The sequence below is a fragment of the Hordeum vulgare genome, chromosome 7H (assembly GCF_904849725.1).
Source record: "Hordeum vulgare subsp. vulgare chromosome 7H, MorexV3_pseudomolecules_assembly, whole genome shotgun sequence".
NCBI classification, from domain to species: Eukaryota; Viridiplantae; Streptophyta; class Magnoliopsida; order Poales; family Poaceae; genus Hordeum; species Hordeum vulgare.
Genome location: NC_058524.1, coordinates 95586783 through 95612284, shown reverse-complemented (window position 1 = coordinate 95612284; position 25502 = coordinate 95586783). Strand labels below are relative to the sequence as shown.

At 44.3% G+C, this 25502-nt stretch overlaps 1 protein-coding gene across 2 annotated transcripts; it reads right to left on the bottom strand.

The window, feature by feature from the left end:
• Window positions 1-6516: 6516 nt before the first annotated feature.
• Window positions 6517-13266, bottom strand: LOC123408080 (probable fructokinase-6, chloroplastic). Of its 2 annotated transcripts, XM_045101281.1 has the most exons (8): window positions 12814-13266; window positions 11296-11513; window positions 10271-10483; window positions 9955-10152; window positions 9732-9869; window positions 8971-9087; window positions 6903-7050; window positions 6517-6771 (listed from the first exon to the last, which is right to left on the bottom strand). In XM_045101281.1, the coding sequence occupies exons 1-7, from the start codon at window positions 12947-12949 to the stop codon at window positions 6916-6918; spliced, it is 1155 nt and encodes a 384-aa protein (XP_044957216.1). In that variant the 5' UTR covers window positions 12950-13266; the 3' UTR covers window positions 6517-6771; window positions 6903-6915. The 2 variants fall into 2 exon arrangements, with proteins under 2 accessions (XP_044957216.1, XP_044957215.1); XM_045101280.1 differs by having other exon boundaries at window positions 6517-7050.
• Window positions 13267-25502: the final 12236 nt, after the last annotated feature.

The window sequence follows — 25502 nt, the reverse complement described above, 5'->3', positions numbered from 1 at the left end:
ACTAAAAATAGTCTCTTTAAGAGGCTAAAGTTCCAAGCACCCCTCACTAAAGAGTGGCTAAAACTAGTCTTGAGACTAAATTTTTTTAGTCAGGGGTACCCCTATTAAAATGTGGATTAGTCTTCTCTCTCATCATTTAACTCCTCTCCTTTAACAGAGGCGAGTTCTGGATTGAAGGGTTTGAAGGATAATAAATGCTCATTAACTTGATTTTAATCTCTTTAGTATTTGGATCCAAGCATGGATGAGGATAGCAAGTTTTAGTCCCACTACTTTTAGTCATGAGACTAAAACATATCCAAGCACCCTCTTAGTGTTTTGGGATTATTTGATTTTCGTACGATGCCTAATGCACCCAGACAGAGGGAGTATCTTAGTGAATATGAATTTGTGTTCTTGTCTTATAGTCCATCATTTTCGGTTTGTAGGTCTTTGCCCATATTCCTAGGTCATCATTCTACAGATGTAATATAAAAAATTATACAATTAGAAAATATAACATTTAAAGTTTCTAATAGCCTGTTGTTTGCAATACATAACTTATATTACACGTTAGTCTAATTCTGCATCCAGTATACGTGTGGGCCCTACAAACTGGAAACGAGGTAGTAACTAACATATGTCGATAAAGAGACGTGAGATTGTTGAGATGGATACCTTCGATCACAACTATCTGAAAATAATTTCTATATTAATGGCACTTTTTTTTATAACCCAAGTTTTATCTTCACCTTTTATTCCATGACCACCCATGCTTCCCACCTTATATATCACATGCGTCAATCCGCAAAGTACTCCTACCTTGCTCTCAATGTGTTCTTTCATCTCCTTACTGGAATGCTACCAATCCCCCAAACCTGCACGACCCAGTAAAATATTTAGTGGGTTCTCTTTGAAGGTTTAAATCATATTTTATGTGCTTAATATAAGTTTCATGATAGATTTACCAACTATTTCTTGTTGCAAAAGCTAATTTTCTAGTTAATGATCCTTGTCTGTACTGACATGTATACGCTTAGTTGCTTTAGTACTTTAGGCCTAACATTGTTAAACTAGAGATTAGCTCATTCTTCCTTGTGAATTTTGTTTTCCTTCAAGTCAAGGCCTACCCCTTCTTGAATTATGCTCAAGCTCCCCCACTGGCCGAGGTTCAATTATTTCATTACAACGAGCAAGGAATATGTGTGCACGTGTGGCTTAATTTACGTTTGCCAATACATGAATTCGACATGCGTGGTTGCTACCGTAGAACATGTATTTGTATTTGCCGCATGTGCATGGATATGTACGTGGGTGACATAGAGTTTGCTTGCAAATGTGAGTTGGAGTATCGCTTTGCAAAATGCACTATGCCGTGGGTCCTCTAGGAGATACCACTATCAATTAAAGCAGGGGCTGCAAGAAATGAGAAGCAGAGGGGTAGGCCGAGAGAAAAGGCTCTGCCTTGTTGTTGGACCTTGCTGGCTAGCTCAGGCCTTTTTTAGGAGAATGTCCGGGAAAAGGAACACATATCAAGATTCCAAATGTCCTCCCCTGCCCATGGCCTAGCTTGACGGTGGCAACACATCATTAAGCCATGTTCTTTTCCTTAAACAGTACTGCTGCTAATACTCCTTTGTGCATGCAATGCCTAGTGGCCTTCTTGGTGCATCGGTCGCCAACTGATCCCCGAAAGGAGGGATTTGGCGCCTAATGCAAGGGATCACTATTGCCCAACCAATGCATGTTTCCCGGAGTCAAATTGTTTTCAATCCGTCGGAAAACAAAATTCGCTTTCCCAGAGCTACATCATATTATTATTTTTGACATGGAGAGCTACTCCGAGAATTTTCATTTTCTGATCTACATCATATTATATATGGCTATATACTCCTTTCGTGTACATCCAATCCATCAAATTGTTTTCAATCCGTCGGAAAACAAAATTCGCTTTCCCAGAGTACATCATATACCTACATGAATGGAGTATATAGCCATATATAGAGGCTATTTCGTCGGGGTCTTTTGGCTACGATATGATGGATTGGATGGTGTATTTTGTGTGTGCATGCATGACGCGGGTGTGACGGGGAGTGGAGATTCAGATGATGCGGCGGGATGCATGTGGCGGGAAAGAAAGGAGCCATGCATGCACGGGGGCATATGGATCGGGGCGGGCATGAGCCCATGCTCTCATAGTCTCATGTGTGTAGTGCCGCTGCTCCATCCCGGTGCCGGTTATGGCCGGGTGCTCAGGAGAGGGGTTCCCCGGGCATGGGCTTTCGGCGCCGGGAGTAGCTTGCTTTCATTTCATGGATGGATGCAGTTGAAGTTCACGTGACATGGAGAAAAGGAACCCATGAATGCCATGCATGTGTGCATCAGTGGAGCATTTTTATTCTGCCCACTAGCCAGCCCACTGCCCACTAGGGTTTCCCGATCGTGTTACGCATAGAGGTCTTCGGATATTTGCTTGACCATGAAAACATGTAAGTACTACCTTCCCCTCGCCGCATCGTCGCTCAGGCCCGTCCAGTTTGTTTTTCTTTCGTCCGAGAACGAGATGCTTCCGTGTCATGCAAGTGCAAGTGCAACCACACGAGCGGGCGCGGCCATTGACTTCGTAGGACTTCGCCGCCACTTGTCTCAGCTGTACGCTTGTCCTGCATGCATCCGTGATAAGATTTTTTTCATGATAATACGTGTCGTAATTATAGAATAAGATCCAAGTCACAAAACACGTAAATACCGACCTTACAAGATTGAAAAGATAAAATAATAATCTTATGCAAAATACCATCGCATGTCCCTTTCCTTCGACACCACCAAAGCGGTCATCAAAAGAAAAGAAGCCGGATCACCTCTTCATCCGAGTTCAACACGGCTTCATCGCTGATATGCAACTTTACGAACCTTCAAAGTAGTTTGCTAGAAGCAAAACCATTACCGTTGAAAGAATCAGACCGGGGCAACATGTCCCCGGACATGTCATCGAACTCCAGATCTGACACCCCTCGCATGACGACAACGTCGGAGGAGGAAACCAGAACTGTCTTCCACCGACCACAAACCCAGCACAAAATGCATCACCTTCCAGCTGTCACTTGCGTAGACAACCGTCTACGCGTACTCCTGAACGACAAAACCTCCCTGCTCCACCATGGCGTCAGAGACAACGCTACAATAACGGGGATAGAGCAAAAGAAGAGACACAAAGACAACGGCACCTGATGGAGTCGTCGCCGCCGCCTCGTTGACACCATCCATGAACCCTAACACCACCGATCTAAAGGATCGGCAAACACACGATGCCAGCAACTTTGATACGCCGCCATGAAGGATATCATTGATATGGGAGTGAAGCTGAGGCAGATTTATTCGTCCGGGCACCGGTTCCACCATTCCAACGACCCACCATGACCTACAGATCCAAACCCTAACTACAGACCGGAGGATTGGGGTCCCCCCGTGCCGCTGGAGCAGCAGCCGAAGGGAGAGGGGGCAACGACCTGACCGGTTGAGATCCGATGAAAGAAAGTCCCCATCTTTCTTAGTGCTCGTACTCCCGCGAGAAAGAAAATACGATCCTCGAAAAAGAGAGAAAGTAAATACACTACACAATGTAGTACACGTACTGCCTAGATGTTTGGGCCAGATGAAGTAAAATAAAACTTCCAAGGCCCACATAGGACCGATCAGATCGACGAGGAGGCCCGGGTTTGAGAAGGGCATGCATGGGCCAGCGGAGCTGCGACGAGCCCATCGTTCCTCAGCTTCACTCCCATATCAATCCGGGAAGGGCGTTGGGTTGGGCGCGCCCGAGAAGGGCGACCAGGCTCTGCGAAAGAAAAAATGTGCAACGCCACGCCGCCACTATCCAAATCCGGGACCAGGAGCTTCGTCGATCGCTTCCTTGCTTACCCGTCCCGTGTCGACACGGTGACCCCATCGGATTGGCCCGCCCGTCCACATACTCCTGCTGCTGCTTGGATTACTCCCCGATTATTATTTTTGCAATACTATTAGTACTCCAATACGTATATTATCTTCTTAGCTCGATCTGCTTAATCAAACGACATTCTTAGGTTCCCCATGGGCGATGGCACGTGCTCCCCTGCGGAAACCCTCATTCCTTTGACCAGTTTGACCTGTCAAAACCCGAGCCACCACTCATCAGCCCGCGCATTTTACCACGCACGCCAGCTGCACGGAACAGTGGTGAGTGGTGCTGCTATGCTATCTACGTACTGTACTATGTGTTGATGATAACACAGACTAATGTTCTTGGGACCAGCTGGGTGAAATGGCCGGCGGGCTTCCGTTGTGTGTGGAATGGCGTGTGCCGTGATCGACTTGCCGGGGTTGTGAGGGAGGTCGGCTGTGGATTCGGGGTGAGATGTGGAAGAGATCGCGCTGTTGGAGTTGGGTTCGATCGAGCAGCCGCTACCGTTTTCTTCTTCTTTAAAAATGAATACGCCTTGGACTTGGGTCTCTCCACCGATCCTTTGTGGATGCCGATCGATTCTCATGTCGGAGATCATGCGCCAAAGCCTCCCCGCTCCTCCTTTCGGCGCAGTACGACGCGTCGGCCGCGCGCTCCGACCGTCGCTCTCGTGACCACGGCTCGCGCGGACGGGCGGGCATGGCGGTTCGCTGTTTGCTAGCCGCTGGATCGTCGTGCGGGCCGGATCGGATGGGTTGCGAGACTTCTCCTGGCTGTTGCTGTTGGAGGAGGGAGACGCATGGCGCCGAGTGTGGCGAATGGAGAAGGGCCTAGGCGTTGGCGGGCGATCTCGGCCAAACATTCCTCGGCGTGGACCTGGTGGATTAACGTCTACTCCAAGCCTTTGGTTAGGAAGGAGGTCGCCCTCAGGTTCAGGAATGCAGTATGGGTCTGCAGGGTGATGTGTTCAGATCCAGTCCTTACGAATGCTCCCGCGCGTACAGACAAGGCGCGTACATAAACAAACTAGGGGCTCCCAATCTTTATACCTTATCCGGCTTGCAAACTTGAGCTGTAGCCGTAACAGCACATGTGACGAGACACCTCATTCGACATATCATCAGTTCATTCAAACTGAAGCTGTAAGTTCATTCTCTGTGTTTAACTTTGTGGCAACATGCTAGATGTATCACGTATGCTACTACATACATCTTACAATCACATTTTTAAACATGGCAAATCGAATATTTTCTATGGGCAAATTTAGTTGGCGTCAAGATGTCAAATTTAGTATACGAGCACGGCAATTTCCTGTCAAAGAAAAAACTAAGACGGATTTGCTATGCTTGTCAATTAAACTTGCCATCCTTGATAGACACAAATTGCCATAAAGAACGTTCGATTTGCTATGGTAAAAAATTTGACATCAGATTTATAGTGGGTTTTTGCATAGGTTTTCTCCCGCCGCACAAGAACCTTTATCAAGCTAGTTTCTGCTACCAGAGTAGGTACCAGTACTGTGCTAGTACCTCTTAGGGCATCTTCAATGGTTGTAAGATAGTTGTTGGTAATTTTGACACATAGGATTTTTGATGATGTGTCATTGCAATAAATGAGGAAAGAGAACAAGGTTGTATGTAAATTAACCAACACCCTTGCACAAGCTCCAATGTAGAATGAGAGAGCACCTTATTTATTACCTCACATCTTATTGGGCAAACTAGATACAACCCATTGGAGTAGTTGTATGTTAAGGTGTTGGCTGATGACATGGCATATTTTACCAACAAGCTAACCAACAAACTGTTGGAGATGAACTTAGGCCACTTCCAATACATTGGTGCTAAGATGAGGTGTTAAGCATATTAAATAATTTAGCAACTAAAGTCCTCAATGCATAGTTGCTTAGCTTATTGTAGCTAAGCCTCCTTATTTAATGCTTTTGCAACTAAAGTTGTGCATGTATTGATGCATTTCTTTCATTTAATTGTTTTACATAGGTTCACGCGCTTAGCATTGTTTCTTCCTGAAATCACCATACTCATCTCTCTCCTATTAATTAACCTGACACATCAAATTTTGTACCTAAGGCCATGTTTGTTTTAGAAGTTCCGGGACTTTTTTTAGTCTCAACTTAAAAGTCCCTAGTCCCTATCCGTTTGTTTTCAGGGACTAAATAGGGACTAGAGATCATTAAATAACATGCAAAAAGACCATATTATCCTTAGTAATGTAGTAGTAGTTATTAAATGACATGCTAAAAGTAGGGCATTGTTGGAAAAAGTGACAAAAAGTCCCAAAAAGACCCTCCCATAGGGACTTCTCCAAATAGTCTCAAATACCTCCTTTTAGTCCCTAAAAGTCCCTCCTGTTTGTTTCACATGAGACTTTTTGGGACTTTTTTTAGTCCCTACACCAAAAAGTCCCTGGAAACAAACACCCCCTTAGCATCTGTACAGAGCATTGGGAGTAGCCTTAGGTACAAGTACCATGCTACTAATATGTGGTTATACCGCTAAGAAGTCTATGAACTCCAAAAAACATTAGACAACATATAGATTCAACCCACAAATCAAAAAAACAAACAAACAAAATCATCATGAATAGTACCTCATTCATATTTTCCCTAAATAGTAAACTGAGTGCACACAATAAACCTTTTCTAGCCAATTTCTTTTTTTTTTCACGGTTAGCCCGAAATATACTTCCTCACAGCACCAGCAGATAACCGCGGTAAAAATATACAAAGATTACACAGCAAGTAGTAGCTCTGAAGCTCCAAACACAAATTTCACAAGTGAAAATGGACCGCAACTTGCATCTTGCATCTTATTTGGTTGGCTGGTAGCCTGGGGTGCACCAGAAAGGCACCAAACAGGTTAAACCAAATCACACAGCCAGCTTAGAACTATTCTAACATGATGCTCGACAGGCCAACGCTAGTTGCGTTAGTTTACACGACAAACAAGATGAGAACTACCTGTCTGGCAGACTTAAGCAACAACATTGGTCAGGGCATCAGCCACTTGCTGTCGGGTGGGCAGTGCAGGAATAGCTCCTCTCTCTGTCACAGTGAGAGCTCCGCAGACATTTGCAAACTTCAGGGCTTCTCTAAGCCGAGCTTCATCCTGTTTAGGCCACAAACAGCTAGGTAAGCCTAGGACTGAAACCCCTGCTTCAGACTAGTGTTGAAAACTCGAAATTGCAGACAACAAAAATACGTGAGCTTGAAAAGTATGGTGCAATAACAAGAAATGCAATTCACTTATGACACATGTGTTGTGCCAACTGAATATTTCACCAATCTTAAGATACCAACACTTTCATGGTGGGTGTTTGGGACCTTGCAAATAGGGCATATTCTGTGCTGCCCTTGCTGGACGTGGTTACATGTTTTCTAGCTTCATTTATCAAACTAGCACGTCCGCGACTGGTAGTGCCCACGCACACATATGGCCCAAAGACTTACAGATTAATGCGTCTAAAAAATAACCAGGTCTCCCTCCATTCCATAAGCCGTTTTTTATCAAACACGGGGATTAAGCAGGGCATACAACCACAATTTTTTAAGAGAATGACCACAGCATCCACAAAAAAGGAATAGTCAGTAATTTAGCATGCATGTTTAACCATAAATATTGGAGAGGAAGAAAGGATATAAATGAACGGAAATAAGAGAAAATATCTGTTAGGTCATATGCTTCTGAAATAAAATTGCAAAAACTGCATGCCTTATATTTTGAAACGAAGGGAGTAAGTTCCTACAAAAATGATTACTACAGTTTTACCAATTGTCCTACTAAGAAAAGCAAATCAGAGTTAACTATTTAATTCCAAGGTCATAGTGACACTGTGATTCCAGAGTTTCAGTTTATTTTTATGAGTAGCAAAAGATTCCACCATACCGGAGATTTTGATACAGAATAGTTTTTCTGATGATTTATTTTTTTAGATACAGGAAGAATTGTATTGCTCTTTGCCTCGGCAACAAGGTGGTAGATCGGACTACAGAGTATCTCTAGACATTACTAAAGTTCTTCAGTAACTCCGCCAAAGCTATCTAGCTGAACACAAGATAGATATGACATAAAGCAAAGGAAAACGAAATGCAACTGCTCGAAAATTGCTCTATTCCACACAAAGCCTACTATGAAACCGCCATTCGTCCTCTTAAGATGTCCCTGACCACTGTCTACAGGGTTCGACACGCCATGAGAACTGTGTCCCAAGCCTCCACTTGTTGCGATGCTGAGTTGCTGGCCATGATTGAAGCCAACACGCACACAACAAGATTTCCAGTTTGCGCTATTTCTATTGTGATTTCTAATTTTTCAGATGTTCTGGACAGCTTCTCTAGACTGCACCTGTTGTTTAAAAATGTGACGGCTAAATTAAACAGAAGTTACAGAACGTTTGGGACACAGCTAAATATATATAGATGCATCAGGTATGGACAAGCATCCATTCCTCGTTCAATCAGTTTGATATAGATGCATCAGGTACTTCAGTGAACCCATGAACAGGACTTCTACCGAATTAGTCATTTTTTCCTAACTCAACTCTTCTTCCGTTACTAACTGAAACTCTTCTGTACTTTGATCTTTCTAACACGTCTGCCTTTTCGGACTCTAACTGTGGCACCAGTCGCACACCACATCCGCTGCTGTCTCAGTATGCCAAGGCACACGTCCTTCCAGAACTTGAGCCCAAACCCTACACTAGTGCACTTGTAGGACTGCCGTCCATAACATTCAGCATATTGTGCAGACCTTTCCATATAGCTATTCGAAACTAAAAATTCAGACTCTGTACAGATAAATTAAAAGTACATATAGCTACCTCATTTGGAAATCATTTCATACTTCTACAACAACAACAACAAGAACAACAAAGCCTTTAGTCCCAAAGAAGTTGGGTAGGCTAGAGGTGAAACCCATAAATATCCAGGAAGAGTTCTGTATGCCCCACTGAGCTCACTCTACTACTAGGCAGGCTGAAGAAGAAAACAAAAGGATTGTGCTTCCTTATTCTGGCAGTACTAGTTATACCTGGAGGAGTGAAAAATCCAGAGCTAGCTGAGATAATATTCCAGCAACAAAGGCATCCCCAGCACCAGTGGTGTCAACAGCATTTACCTTTAATCCACCAACTTTTCCACTAAATTCCTGTTGTTTTACAAAAAGAGCATATATAGACTTAGTTACACAAGACCAGTAAGTGACTGCATGAAATAGTTAAGGACATAATATCTGTCCTACAGGTCTGTGTTAAACTATGTATATCTCTAGGTTAGCCGCACCTCTTATTCTCTTTCTTGTTAGCCTAGGATATCTAGTTATCACATTTATCTCCTCCTTCTTTCTTGTATCATAAGACTTGATGTATGCGCTTATGGGAGGTGCGCCCCATCCTATTTAACACGAAACCGTCGGCCCTAACAGGCACAACGTTCTACCAAAACCAATAGTCTGAATATGCTCACAACAGATAGATTATTATACTAGAGGAAAAAATAAGTCTCTAAAGGACGATTGGCTAGCAGCATAGCACCACTCGGCTACACAACTCTGGTTTGCCTCCTCCCTTTGACTACAATAGGGGTATCCATCTTATGCTCTGCACCACATTTTTTCTATACTTCAGGAAAAGATTTTAAATGCTGTATGACTTCTGCAACATAGCCAAGTATGTTCGCGGAGATCCTAAAAAAAATGCAGCTGCATCTCAGCAATCCCTTACTATTTACCAATACAAGTTACTTTAAACTTGCAATAAATGACTAGATATACAGGTCACGGATAGACATTACCTTGGAATAATATCTACAGCCGTCTGGACCTTCAGTGACAAGAAGCAACTTCGTGTTTGGATGGATAAGTTTCTTTACAACAGAATCATCATATGGATCCTCCCCATTCGTCAAAAAGGAAATCTCCTCTGCACTTACCTATTTTCAAAGAAGATGCATGATCAAGAGAATAAGCATTTGGTGACCGCAAATTACTTGTAAGCTGCTGCCTGTTAGTTGTTACCTTGATAAGATCAGCAGTATCCCATATGCTCAGGATACCATCTCTAGCATCATCAGCTGATGTCCACAGTGGGAGCCTCAAATTCGGATCATATGAAATTAGTACCCCAGCATTTTTAGCAGCTTTGGAAGCTGCAATATGTGCCGTTCTACATGGCTCTGTTATCAGACTTATTGATCCATGATGGAAGATTTTTGCCTAGCATGATTAAGTAAAGTTCAGCTTATCACTAGCGCATTACATGATTAAACAAACATGTTGTGATAGAGAAGCATAGATATTGCAATAATACTATAACACTATGTAATTTTCATACCTTCCTGATAAGGTCAAGGTCAAGCTCTTTTTCTTCAAGCAGCATGTCTGCACTTGGATTACGATAAAACATGAATTCACGTTCACCGTCACTTCGAAGTGTCACAAATGCCAAAGCTGTTCTAGCATGAGTATCAAATAGCAATCCTTGATTGTTCACGTTATTCTCCTTCAGCATGTCAGATAGCATGTATCCAAATTCATCATCACCAACCTGAATGTATTCAGTGTTAAATACATGAGCTGAAAAAACACCAAGTACACAAATGAATGCACTTTGAGGTGAAAACAACATGGAATTAATGATATGGAGCACATCACACTTAAGGTCTCTAAATATAAATTCCAAAAACAACAACTATAATTCATCTCCCTGAAAGGTTCTTATACATGGAAGTGGTCCTCCAGAGTCACCAAACTTGCAGTTACCTGGCATAAACCTATCAGCTAGATCAAGTATCGAGATCTGCAAACACGGAACCACTTCTTGGCTCTGGTTTCACTTTCCTCGATCTTGGTAGAGGTGATGCTGTGCTCGTAGGCAAGATTCAAGGTGCATACTACCAAGATGTGTTACATGCGTAAGGATGTCAGAACCATACAAGCAGCCAAGCCGTCTGCAACAATGAGCGGGAGCCAGGAGGAATATGCACATGTTTCTACAATTCTACTCATGCAATGCCTAAAATACTGCACAGAACTTTATGTGAGTCATCCGAATGCTTCATATATGAGTATGTGAACTTAGATGAATTTCCGACAGTTTTAGAAGTTTAGGAACTTCCACACGAGAAACTTTTTCCGAGACCCACCTAAGTGGAATTTGTGGGACGAAAAGTGCAATTTAGTCTATTTTGTTTGAGGGTGTATGCAGTGCACATAAAACTGTAAATTAAAACAAAAAATTGGCAAAAAATTATCTGCACGTATTTTCCTTTTTTTCCATCTGTAGTGTATTTACGCATGCTTGAAATTTCTCACTCTTCTATTGCAACATGCAGAAATAGGAAGAAATTTACAAATTACCTTTCCAATGAAAGCTGCTGAGCCACCGAGACGAGCTATTCCAACTGCAACATTGGCCGGTGCACCCCCTGGAGCCTTCTTGAAGGCTGGTGCATCTGACAATGACACGCCACTAACAGTTGGGACGAAGTCGATCAGTAATTCCCCAAAACAGACCACATGTGGAGAATCGCTCGTTCCAGGGGTGCCATCACTGTTTGAAATCGCTTTGGTACAAACTATGGTTGAAAATTGAATCAAACAGGAATGAGATCAAATTCACTGGCTTTGACAGAACCACATATAAAATAACAAAACATAGCTTGGAAACAAATCTTCTTTCAATCCAAAAAATAGTAATATCTGGAAAAGAAGAAATGCAAAAGTTTTTAGGCAGGAACTGCAACATATCCATACTATCGCCCGCTCGGCTGCAGACGAACTCATGCTTTGGTCCAACAGATGCTCCAACGAGCAGGCTGTGAACCTTTTTCGTGATTGGTGTACAATGTTGTTCCACATATCTATGAGATTGTAACCCAAATGTTTTTGTAATCTCACCCTCACCCCTAACTCTCAAACTTTGTAAATGTAATCTTATCTTATAATGAAATGGTTCAGGCCGGCGTAAGCCCGCCGTAGCACCATAAAAAAAAGTAATATTATTAATTTAATGTGTGAAACCAACCCCAATCATTGCACTTGAAACCCATTTCAGTCCACAAAAAGCTCCTGAATGATCACTATACAGGCCAACAGGATCATGATACTTTATTTTGAGAAATGACAGGATCATGATGTTAGTCCTTAGTAATGCATTAATGATATATGTTTCTGGACCATCACCACAACAAATGACTTGCTACCCTAGTACCCTGGTTAACAGAGTATGCATGCCAAACCCATTTGGACTGAATAAATCTTTTAGATACAATAAACCAGACTAATTTCCAGTTTTCCACACAATGAACTGTTTGCCATCCGCATATCTTAAGATTTCTTCCTGCCTACACTACCAGCCACTAGCACACAACGCGCACACATCACAGATACAGAAAACAAATTACCGAGAGCACAACGCATGCTTCTCAGACATGCGTCCATGCCCACACTCACTATTCAACCAACTTCCAAATATATGACAGAAATCAAAGGTTCAGCCATCCATGTCTCAGGATAGCAAAGGCAAACCGGATTGTGCATCTTTTTGTTCCTCAGACGTCTGACAAACTAGTATCCTACTCCAAAATCAGCAAGATCGAACGAACTGTTCGAATCGCACAATATTTACGCCTGGGGACTCCCTTCATTCACACAAGGGAAAAAGCATGTGTCCACCACACCTAACACATTCGATGATTTCAAAAACTATACGGTAGTCAGCAGTGCCCCAACGCCTACAATCGCTTAGCTCTTGGAGCCACCTAAACAAGGCACCGAATCCGCCTGAATACTAACCCGGTAACCCCAATCATTGGCAGGTAGCAACTACTTCTACCTGTAACCGTATAGAAGCATGTGCCATCCAGTATAGGCTACCTGCGGACTTCTGGAGCGGCGCGCGCGCGGCGGAGGCGAGCGGTCGGAAGAAGCGCCTGCCGCCGACGCGAGGCGGCGGGGAGGAGGGGAGGCAGTGGCCCGCGGCGCAGGGCGGGGCCGCCGCGCGGAGAGCCATGCAGGTGTGGATGCCGGTACACGGCCTTACGGGCTCGAGCGGCACCGACCAACGGGTTGGGGAGACGCTGCCGGCGGTGGTAAGCGGATTGTGCTGTCGCTGCCGGCGAGGGAATGCGGCGGAGGAGGCGAGGCAAGCGAGCGCCTCTGTCTCCTGATTGGTTCTCTCTGCTGCGTTGGCGACCGGCGGGTGGAGTGGCGGCCAGCTGTGCGGGTGTTTCCCGTGAGACTAGGGAGGGTGCCCTTGCCGTCCGATCTCCGATGTTCGTGCGAAACGCTGAATGGACGGCGCAAAATTAACAGCAGCATGGTATTAGAAGCTAGTGGAAAAGAAAGCATTGAGCTCGTCCAGATCCTTTAAAAGGGATCCGATCCGTGAATACGGGAGGCTCGTAAAACGTCCGAGTTTCGAGATAGACGATGCCCCGCTAGTTACGGCGGGAAATGTATGGATAAATGATAGTAGAAGACTAAAATTAATGCAAAAATAAATATAAAATTTTCTGAAAAAAATAATGCATGAGGTGGTATGTTTTGCATGAAGAGATTAATGAAAAAAGTAACTTATGACTTTATGCATGACTTGATGATGTGACATTGTTGCATGGAGAGGAAAATTAGCTAGTGGGTTGTAGCTATTTAAGAATACATGATTCACGCGTTGTAGGGATTTAGCGTTCCGTCCCACATATCATGTAGACTCTTTTGTCGCAAACTCTTTCCCTCCGGTGAGAAATCTTTTCCCTTTCAGCGATGAATCCCTTCCCATCCGACCATCAGATCTCTATGAAGATGGCATCTGGGCACGGCGGGATTGGCGAGCGCAAGCGTCGCAACGACGGCGACGCAGGCGACTCCGACCTCCGACCTCCCGTGTCGGAGAAGCAGAGGGAGGCAGCGCGCATGCGTGGTCCCAAGTCTCACAGTGTCGCTTCGAGGTCGTCGGCGTGGGACAGCTTCCACCGCCTCGGCGCTGCAACGCCGGAGGCAAGCGGAGCTCGCGTGGTTTCACGCGAAGAAGGCCGCCACAACCGGCCATGTGGTTGTGACCGTGCGGTTGCCGGTGCTATGGGAGGAGTTCGACCTGCACCGCTGCACGTCACACTTTGCTTCACCCTGATGTACCATACCCTGAAGGCGACGAGTCACTGCCCGCCGACGCCATCAACTCCGTAGCAACTCAGACAACGACGACGGGTAGATCTAGGGTTTTTAATTTTGTTTTATTTATTTATAATTATGGTTGTAAAACTAAAACTCCCCTGTGCGTGTGATGACTACTATGCTATGTGTGTGTGATGAACACCAGCGAATTGTTGTAGCCCGAACTAATTTGTTTGAATTTTCAATATTGATTTGCGGTATCTGTTCTTGCAGAAGGGGGACGTCCTCCAAAAAATGTTTACGAGATCCTGTAAATGATTTATGCGGGACACTGATTTGTGGGATCTGCTAGAGATGCTCTAAGGGCATGTCTAAGGTAGACCCGCAAACCTCCCGCAATCGTGTGGACCATGTTGTTCGGACCGCGGAAGCCATCCAACGCGGTCCTATACTGGTTTGCGACGCGGTCCGTGGTGTGTTTTCTCCCGTAGACTGGACACAAATGTGAGAGAGGTTTGCGGGAGTCTGCATTGATCCCAAGCCAGATTCTAACCGCCCTCGCGCACCAAAAAAACCTTCCCCTCCCGTGCATGCTTCCCGCCCGACGCTAGCTGCTCGCATTCATGTCACTGTAGAGCGTACCGCTCCACATTGAAGGTGGATCACGGCGGACGCGACCTCTCACTTCTTCAGCCATTGAAGCGGACCGCTAGCCAAGGGCGCCGCTCGCTGCATGTTGAAAGGATCGATATGGTTGACTAGAGGGGGGGTGAATAGGCAGCAACCACTTTTTAATTAATCTTAGCAAGTTAGGGTAAACAACATATGGGTTCACAAGAATAGCAACAATGGGGTGAACCGTTATGAAGCTAACAACAAGAGCTACTAAGACAAGTAAGAGATAGACAACAACATAAGCATACACAAAGTAAAGGTTAGAGATAACCACAAGTGGAACCAATGAAGACGAGGATGTGTTATCGAAGTTCCTTTCCTTTGACAAGAAGTACGTCTCCGTTGGAGTGCTGTGGAGGCACAATGCTCCCCAATAAGCCACTAGGGCCACCGTATTCTCCTCACGCCCTCACACGATGCAAGGTACCATGATTCCACTATAAGTGCCCTTGAAGGCGGCGACCGAACCTTTACAAACAAGGTTGGGACAAACTCCACAAAAGCTTGGAGGCTCCCAACAAGACCACGAAGCTTCACCATAATGGAATGTGGCTCCGAGGTGACCTCAACCGTCTAGGATGCTCAAACACCCAAGAGTAACAAGATCCGCAAGGGATTGGTGGGGGAATCAACTTTTCTCTTGGTGGAAGTGTAGATCTAGGCCTTCTCAACCAATCCCTAAAGAATCAACAAGTTTGATTGGCTAGGGAGAGAGATCGGGCACTTTTGAGCTTAGGGAGCAACAATGGAGCTTGGGAGGGTAAGAGATAGGGTTCCATAGCTAGAAGAACCCCTTATATAGTGGGGGAAAAATCCAACCGTTTTCCCACTCACAGCCGGTGCCTAGCGGTACTACCGCTGGCACTCCAGCGGTACTACCGCTGGGCCCATGGTAGTGCATGAGCACTACCGGGCCAACCACCGCCAAGAAAGTCTTCGCAAAAAGGTCCATCGAAGTACAACCGCTAGGAAGGCGGTACTAAGCTCCTGGAGCGGTAGTACCGCTGACCAGGGGCGGTAGTACCGCCAGCTAGCGGTACTACCGCTGGCTGCAGCGGTAGTACTGCCAGCCCGGTACTACCGCTGAGGGACCATTTGCTCAGATGAGATAAGCAGAGAGGCGGGAGCCACTCCAAAGTTGCAGGTAAGGGGAAAGAAGATAAAGTGAGTGCGTGCAAAATTGATTCCACCCAAACCTTTCCACTACGGGTCCCCTCTTAATAGTACGGCGTTCCTATGACTCAAAGAAAGAGAATCGTAGAGTACACCGTGCTTCTGTTCCATGGAAAGAGGGGGCGAGTCGTCTTGTGTCGTTGACATGTGTTATCTGAAATCTTAACACACACGGTTAGTCCTTTGCGGTACTGTCATCAATCACCAAAATTACTTAGGCATAAACTATGCCCTAACAATCTCCCCCTTTTTGGTGGATTGATGACAATACCGGATTTGTATAGTGAATAGCATGTGAACATAAAGATAGAGATATATAAAAATAAGGAGCATATGACTCACAGCATATGATGGAAAAGAACTTGCATGACATCTATTGTCAATGTGATGTAGGCATGCATTTCATGTGTCGTCATACGTGCTTAGGGAAAAGAACTTGCATGACATCTATTGTCCATCCCTCCCGTGGCAGCGGGGTCCAAAAGGAAACTATGGGATATTAAGGTTCTCCTTTTAATAAAGAACCAGACCAATGCATTAGCACTTGGTGAACACATGAACTCCTCAAACTATGGTCATCACCGGGAGTGGTTCCGGTTATTGTCACTCCGGGGTTGCCGGATCATAACACATAGTAGGTAACTACAACTTGCAAGATCGGATCTAAAACACACATATATTGGTGACAACATAATAATTTTAGATCTGAAATCATGACACTCGGGCCCTAGTGACAAGCATTAAGCATGGCAAAGTATTGCAACATCAATCTCAGAGCATAGTGGATACTAGGGATTAATCCCCATCAAAACTAACTCGATTACATGATAGATCTCATTCTACTCATCACCGCCCAGCGAGCCTACAAATAGATTACTCACGAAGGCGAAGAGCTTCATGGAATTGGAGAGGGAAGAAGGTTGATGATGACAACGGCGACGATTTCCCCTCTCCGGAGCCCAAGACGGACTCCAGATCTGCCCTCCAGATGAAGAACAGGTGGTGGCAGCGCCTCCGTATCGAAAACGCGACGAAAACTTCTCTTTTTATTTTTTCTGGGACGAAAGGGATCTTATAGAGCTGGAGTTGGGGGCGGCAGAGTCGTGTGGGCCCCACAAGCCTGCCCACCTCCACCAGGGGTGGTGGTGGCGGAGCCAGGGCTTGTGGCCCACAGGCCCACCCCCTGAGGTGGAACTTGGCACAGATATTTTTCTTATTTTCCAAAACTGCTCCCCATAAATTTTCAGGACGTTTGGGAACTTTGATTTCTGCACAAAAATAACACCAAGGCAATTCTGCTGAAAACAACATCAGTCCAGGTTAGTTCCATTCAAATCATGAAAATTAGAGTCCAAAACAAGGGTAAAAGAGTTTGGAAAAGTAGATACGATGGAGACGTATCAACTCCCCCAAGCTTAAAACCTTGCTTGTCCTCAAGCAATTCGGTTGACAAACTGAGAAAGAAAGAAAAACTTTGACAAATTCTGTTTGATCTTGTTGTTGCAACTATGTCTAACTCATAACCAGAATTTCAGCAAGATCACAAGTTAACCACATAAGCAAATGACACAAAGGTCTGACGGTCAACTAATATCAATGGCATGATCAGCTAACGAGCAAATAATAATGAGTTTCAAATACCAACACTTCAATCAAAACAAGCATGAAGCAATATGAATAGGTGGTATCTCGCTAGCTCTTTCTGAGACCGCAAAACATAAATGCAGAGCACTTTCAAAGATCAAGGGCTGACTAAACATTGTAATTCATAGCAACGAAGATCCAGTCATAGTCATACTCAATATCAATCAAAAGCAAAGCATAAAAATGACAGAGGTGCTCTCTAATTGGTTCTTATATAAGAGGAGGATGACTCGACAAAAAAATAAATAGACATACCCTTCGCAGAGGGAAGCATTGATTTGCAGAGGTGCCAGAGCTCAAGCTTTAAAAACAGAGATAATAATTTTGGGTGGCATGCTTTCATTGTCAACGCAATGACCAAGAGTTCTCAATATCTTCCATGCTACTCATGCTATAGGCGGTTCCCAAATAGAAAAGTAAAGTTTTAACTCCCCCACCACCAATCAATCACACTCCACGGCTAGCCGAATCCTCGGGTACCGTCCATACTAACATCAATCCGGGGGGGGGGGGGGGTCTTGTTTTACAGTTATGTTTTTGATTTAAGCGTGGAACTGGGCATTCCAATTACCGGCCCCTTTCTCGTGAATGACTGTGAATAAACACATGTCGAGGATAACACTCCTCGCATGGAAGATACCCATAGCCCTCTGTCACCACATGAGCGGTTCGGGCATGCAAAACAGATTATTTCTTGAAGGTTGAGAGAATGGCACATGCAAATTACCTTGGAACGGCACGTAGATACCGCAAATAGGTAGGTATGGTGGACTCTCATGGAAAAAAATTGGGTTTATGGAAGTGGGTGCACAAGAAGTATTCCGCTTAGTACAAATGAAGGCTAGCACAAGACTGGGAAGCGACCAACTAGAGAGCGGCAACAGTCATTAAGATGCAATGAGTTTGACTAACATTAAATGCAAGCATGAACAAGATATAAGTCACCATGAACACGAACATCATAGAGGCTATGTTGATTTTGTTTCAACTACATGCATGAACATGCGCCAAGTCAATCCACTTGAAACATTCAAAGGAGAATACCATCCTATCATACTACATCATAGTCATCTCAAAATCTATGTTGGCATTCAAGACAAACCATTATAAGCTCTCAGCTAAATAAGCATGGCATCAGAAACTATGATCTCTAATTTGTCATTGCAAACATGGTTTTCTCACAATAAAGCTAAATCTAGGTCGACAAGCTAGTCATATTTACAAAAACAAAATAGATAGAGTTCATACCAGCTTTTCAGTCTTAGTCACTTCATCATATATCATCATTGTTGCCTTTCATTTGCATGATCGGACGATGAAAATGATAATAAGCGCATTGTACTAAGCTGAATCTGCAGGCAAACACAAAGGAGAAGAAAAAATAATATGGCTCTTTGAAAGCTAAACAGGTAAGCATGCAAGAACCAATAAACATTGTAACCAATATCTTCTACCTTGACCCAAAGAAAAAGAAAACTATTTACACGGGAAAGCTCCCTACAAGCAAAAGAAGAAATAAAAACCTTTTTGGGTTTTCTCAAAAGGACACAAAACAAGAAAACGAAAAGAAACTAGCATGGATAATACAGTGGCAAAGTTTAAACAACGGCTAACAAAGTGAAAGCACAGGCATGAATGTAAAGTCGGTGAGAACACGTACTCCCCCAAGCTTAGGCTTTTGACCTAGCTTGGTCGACTCCCAAGGTGGGAAATAACCAGCTCCAGGATACTCCGGAGCAGACTGTGGATGCCACTGCTGTGTGAGCTCCTGTGGCTCCCACTGATAAACTGGCGTCTGGTACTCGACTGGCGGCTCGGGCACGGGCGCCTGTGGTTGGGCCAAGCCCCAATATGCATAGATGTCCGCGGGCATAATAGTGTACCTGCCTGCATGAAGATCAAACAAAGAAGGAGCAGGCAAAGTAATAGTCTCTCGAGTACCCTGACTAAACACCAGGTTATAAATCATCCGTCTACTAGCATCTCTATCCAGAAAATCATGGCGAACCATGCTGTCATAATCCAGATATCTCTCAGGGAGAAGCATCGCTCCTTCCTCTCCTAGTCTAATGGGTATCTCAAAGTGTCTCGCAAGACGGGTAGCATAGATACCTCCATAGACAACACCTTTAGAACAGTTCAGGTTCAACCGTTGAGCTACTATAGGGCCCAGGCTATAAGTCTTATCGTTATAAAGGCCTCCGTGCAAAACCGCAAGGTCTGGAGAACTAAGTGATCCAGCCTCCCCACGGCCAATCAAACATTTTCCCACAAATAGTGAGAAGTACCGAAGCACAGGAAAATGTATGCTAGCAATTCTAGCGCGAGACACTCCTCTCTCCTCTCCAACAGCAATAGAACCAATGAAATCCTCCAAGTCCCGTGGACGAGGGTCACGGATATCCCCAACATAAGGTAATTTGCATACATTGCAAAAGTCCCGCAACGTCATGCACTGGGGGACATCGTAAATCATGAACTCAACCATGGGAGGATTCTTCCTCGGATAAAAGTTGAAGCTTTGAACGAAAATATTGGTGAGGAGGAGGTATTGTGGGCACTTATCTTCAACGAACGTAGTAAGACCTGCATTCTCCACCAAGTAATAAAAGTCTTCATAAAGTCCGGCGGCGCGCAAAAATTCATCACTTGGCCACTCGCACGCTCGAACTTCTGTGACTCGAGGGACTACGTACTTGGGGTGGTTCTTCTCATCCTCCTTGGGGTTACGGCTTGAAGAGCCTCTCAAGAACCTCCTCATCTTTTCCTTTTTCTAGCTCTGAAAAATTCTGAAATTTTTAGAGACTTCGAAAGAAAAGTGAATAAGGATTAACCCAACTTGTAGCAACTACTCCCACTAGTGCCTAGAGACCGTATCACGCGCTAAATCTACTTGGGACCAGCTAAAATCAAGATTTCTAGCTCAAGAACAGGGTCACCAAGGTAGCAAGAATTCACGAAGGATAAAGCACTAGAGCAAAAACTAATTGGACCAATGGAGGAGTCACTTACCAAGGAGTAATTTCCCCAAAACAGTCCGGAGAATGGTGCTTTGAGCAAGGAGATCGAAAATCACAGCCAAATGAGCAAGAACACGGGTTTGAGCTGCGAAACAATTTTTTCTGGAGGTGGAAGAAGAGGCTGGGAGCTGGAATGAGTGGAGGGGGTGCCTGTGGGCCCCACAAGCTTGCACCCCGCCACCAGGGGGTAGGTGGCGGTGGCAGGGCTTGTGGCCCACTGGTCAGGCCCCAGGCTAGCTCTGAGGCCTAGAAATTTTCAAAAATTCCAGAAAAAATCATACTAAATTTTCAGGACCATCGGAGAACTTTTATTTTCGAGGTATTTTTCTCCGGGACGCTAAAACAGAAAACAGGAAAAACTAAACTAATTCTATCATTTTTCTTCTAAGCAGCAGAAAAAGAAAGCTTAAAACAGAGGTATGTGACTCTTTGATTCATCCATTTCGTGGTCATCGAAAGAAATCCGTCAATGGGGTTGATCAAGTCCTCATGACGAAACCTTCTCGAATCGCAAGAGAGAACGGAGAATTTTCTAATAGCCACTAAGTCACCTCAATGGGGATATGTATCTCCCCAACAAGCAAATCATACTTCATCTTGACACGAGGAATAGGGCATTCAAAGCTCCCAATGAGAATCGATGAAGTCTTTTCGATAGCATTGATGCAATGTACTTGATATCGTTTCTTCGGAATGTGCACGGTGTGCTCATTACCGTTGACATGGAAAGTGACATTGCCTTTGTTGGAATCTATAACAGCCCCTGCAGTGTTTAAAAAGGGTCTTCCGAGGATGATAGCGATGGCATCGTCCTCGAGAATATCCAAGATAACAAAGTCTGTTAAGATAGTGGTGTTAGCAACCACAATAGGCACATCCTCGCAAATGCCGATAGGGAAAGCAGTTGATTTGTCGGCCATTTGCAGAGAAATTTTAGTGGGTGTCAACTTATCCAATTCAAGTCTACGATAAAGAGAAAGCGGCATAACACTAACACCGGTTCCAAGGTCACATAAGGCAGTTCTTATGTAGTTTCCTTTAATTGAGCAAGGTATAGTGGGTACTCCGGGATCACCAAGTTTCTTATGAGTTCCACCTTTAAAAGTGTAATTGGCAAGCATGGTGGAGATCTCAAGATCTGGTATCTTCCGTTTATTAGTCACGATATCTTTCATGTACTTGGCATACAGAGACATCTTGAGCATATCAGTTAACCGCATCTGCAGAAAGAGGGGTCTTATCATCTCAACGAAGCGCTCAAAATCCTCATCATCCTTTTTCTTGGATGGCTTAGGAGGAAAAGGCATAGGTCTCTGAACCCATGGCTCTCTTTCTTTACCATGCTTCCTAGCAGTGAAGTCATTCTTGTCGTATCTCTTAGGTTGTGGATTATCAGGATTAACCGTAGGTTCAATCTCCACATCCTCATCATTGCTAGGTTGAGCATTATTATGAACATCGCTGTCCACATTGTCACCAGGTTCATGTTCATCACCTGATTGTGTTTCTGCATCAGACGTAGAAATATCATTAGGTTCTTCAGGTGTGACAGTATTTGGTGAACTCGCGTGTAGGTTCCTATCATCCTTCTTCTTCTCCTTAGGATGACTAGGTGTATCAGCATTGATTCCTTGAGAATCTTGATCAATTCTCTTAGGATGACCTTCAGGATACAAAGGTTCCTGAGTCATCTTGCCTCCTCTAGTAATGACTCTGACAGAGTTGTCATTTAATTAATTGAGCAGGTCATTCTGAGCTTTAAGTACTTGTTCAACCTGAGTAGTAATCATAGAGACATGTTTACTCAGAAGCTTCAGATCATTGACATTTCTGTCTACACAAGCACTTAAATGGCTAAGCATACGAGTACTCTGTTCCAAATGTCTGCTAACATAATCATTGAAACTCTGTTTATTGGCAACAAAGTTGTCAAATTCATAAAAGCATAGGCTAGCAGGTTTATCAAAAGGAATATCACTGTCATCAAACCTACGCAGAGAATTCACTTCCACTACCTGTATCGGGTTGTCGAGACCATGGATCTCTTCGATAGGTGGTAGATTTTTGACATCTTCAGATCTAATGCCTTTCTCTTGCATAGATTTCTTGGCTTCTTGCATATCTTCGGGACCGAGGAATAGACTACCTCTTTTCTTAGGAGTTGGCTTAGGAGGTGGTTCAGGAATAGTCCAAGCATTATCGTTGATCAAGATGTTACTCAGTAGAGTCTCAGCTTGTTCTACAGTTTGTTCCCTAAAAATACAACCGACGCAACTATCTAGGTGGTCTCTAGAGGCATCGGTAAGTCCGTTATAGAGGATATCAAGTATCTCGTTCTTCTTAAGAGGGTGATCAGGCAAAGCATTCTGTAGCTGGACGAGCCTGCCCCAAGCTTGTGGAAGACTCTCTTCTTGGAGTTGAGAAAATTTGTATATTTCCTGCAAGGCAGCTTTCTTCTTATGGACAGGGAAATATTTCTCACAGAAGTAATAGACCATCTCCTGGGGACTACACACACATCCAGGAGCAAGAGAGGTGAACCAGACTTTAACGTCATCCTTTAGAGAGAAAGGAAACATCTTAAGGATATAGTAGTGGCGGATCTTCTCCTCATTAGTGAAAAGGTTGGCTATTTCAGATAGTTTGGCAAGATGGGCTATGACCGTCTCAGACTCATAACCGTGAAAAGGATCAGATTCGACTAGAGAGATTATCTCAGGGTCGACAGAGAATTCATAATCCTTATCAGTAACAAAGATAGGCGAAGTGGCAAACTTCGGGTCATTTTTCATCCTAGCTTCCCGAGATTTTTCCTTCCACTTGAGAAGTAATTTCTCAGCGTCATAGGCATCCTTACACGCAAGAAAATCCTCAGCTATCTCTCCCTCCATAACATAACCCTCAGGTATATCAGGAAATTCATATCTAGGAGAGCTAGATCTAGCAGGAGCAAAAGCAGGTTCTATCTCAATAGTATCGACAGTTTCAGAAGCATCACGAGCATTGGCAGTAACTCTAGCAATATGAGCATCAAGGAATACTCCTAGTGGAACATCAGGCAAAGGAGTATCTCTAGCAATATCAAGCATAGCATCATCAGGAAAAATAGCATCTCTAGCATCATCAGGCGAAGCAGTATCAAGCATAGCATCTCTAGCAGTATCAGGCATAGTATCAAGCATAGTATCATCAGGCATAGTATCAAGCATAGCATCTCTAGCAGTATCAGGCATAGTATCAGGCATAGTATCAAGCATAGAATCTCTAGCAGTAGTATCACAAGCATCATCAAGCACATGCGACATATCAAGATTTCTAGCAGGTGGTGATGTCGCAAACTTACTCATAAGTGAAGGTGAATCAAGTGCAGAGCTAGATGACAATTCCTTACCTCCCCTCGCAGTTGAGGGCAAGACTTTGGACTTCGGATCCTTCAGATTCTTCATAGTGATCAGCAGATATAAATCCCAAGTAACACAGAGAATATAGCAATACCTCCCCGGCAACGGCGCCAGAAAAATGCTGATTGCAAACTCTGGCGATGGCTAGACGATTGCTGATGACAACAAACCTTCCCCTGCAATGGCATGAGAAGAATGCTGCTAGCACTCCCCGGCAACGAAACTAGAAGAATGTTGTTGATGGCCCACCAACGCTTGGGTTCGCAACAGTTTTCGAGGGTAGAGTATTCGACCCAAATTTGTTGGTACGCCAGACAGGAGGTGAGAGAATACTCTCGAGTATTAGCAGCTGAATATGTCAGATTCAACCACACCTGAAAGATTAGTATCTGCAAGCAAAGTAGTAACAGCAAAGTAGTGTGATAACAGCGGTGTCAGAAACGATCTGTTGACGGCAGACTATTCTAACGATTGTATCAATGGCGCCAAGTTGCCTCGTGGACGGAAATTGTCAGTTCCTGTCAACGACCGGCGATCAAGATTGTAGCAGGTAGCAGCAGTGTAACGAGAAATAGCAGCGACAAGGAACAACAGTAGTGACAGCAGTAGCAAGTAGCAACAATAGCAAGCTAAGTAACAACAGTATCAACAGTAGTAGCAGCAGCAGCAGAGCAAGACAAGTAACATCAATAGGAACAATAGTAGTAGCAACAGCAGAGCAAGACAAGTAACAGTTGTAGCAACAGTAGTAGTAGCAGCAGCAGAGCAAGACAAGTAACAACAGTAGGACAAACTCGTAGGCAATGGGTCGGTGATTTGTTTGGATGATATTCATCATGCAACAGTTATAACACGAAGAGATATGTGGCCAGCTCCCGTTCGTCAATGTGATGTAGGCATGCATTCCGTGTGTCGTCATACGTGCTTAGGGAAAAGAACTTGCATGACATCTATTGTCCATCCCTCCCGTGGCAGCGGGGTCCAAAAGGAAACTACAGGATATTAAGGTTCTCCTTTTAATAAAGAACCGGACCAACGCATTAGCACTTGGTGAACACATGAACTCCTCAAACTATGGTCATCACCAGGAGTGGTTCCGGTTACTGCCACTCCGGATTTGCCGGATCATAACACATAGTAGGTAACTACAACTTGCAAGATCGGATATAAAACACACATATATTGGTGACAACATAATAATTTTAGATCTGAAATCATGGCACTCGGGCCCTAGTGATAAGCATTAAGCATGACAAAGTAGTAGCAACATCAATCTCAGAGCATAGTGGATACTAGGGATCAATCCCCATCAAAACTACCTCGATTACATGATATATCTCATCCTACTCCTCACCGCCCAGCGAGCCTACGAATAGATTACTCACGAACGACGAAGAGCTTCATGGAATTGGAGAGGGAAGAAGGTTGATGATGACAATGGCGACGATTTCTCCTCTCCGGCGCCCAAGACGGACTCCAGATCTGCCCTCCAGATGAAGAACAGGTGGTGGCGGCGCCTCCGTATCGAAAACGTGAC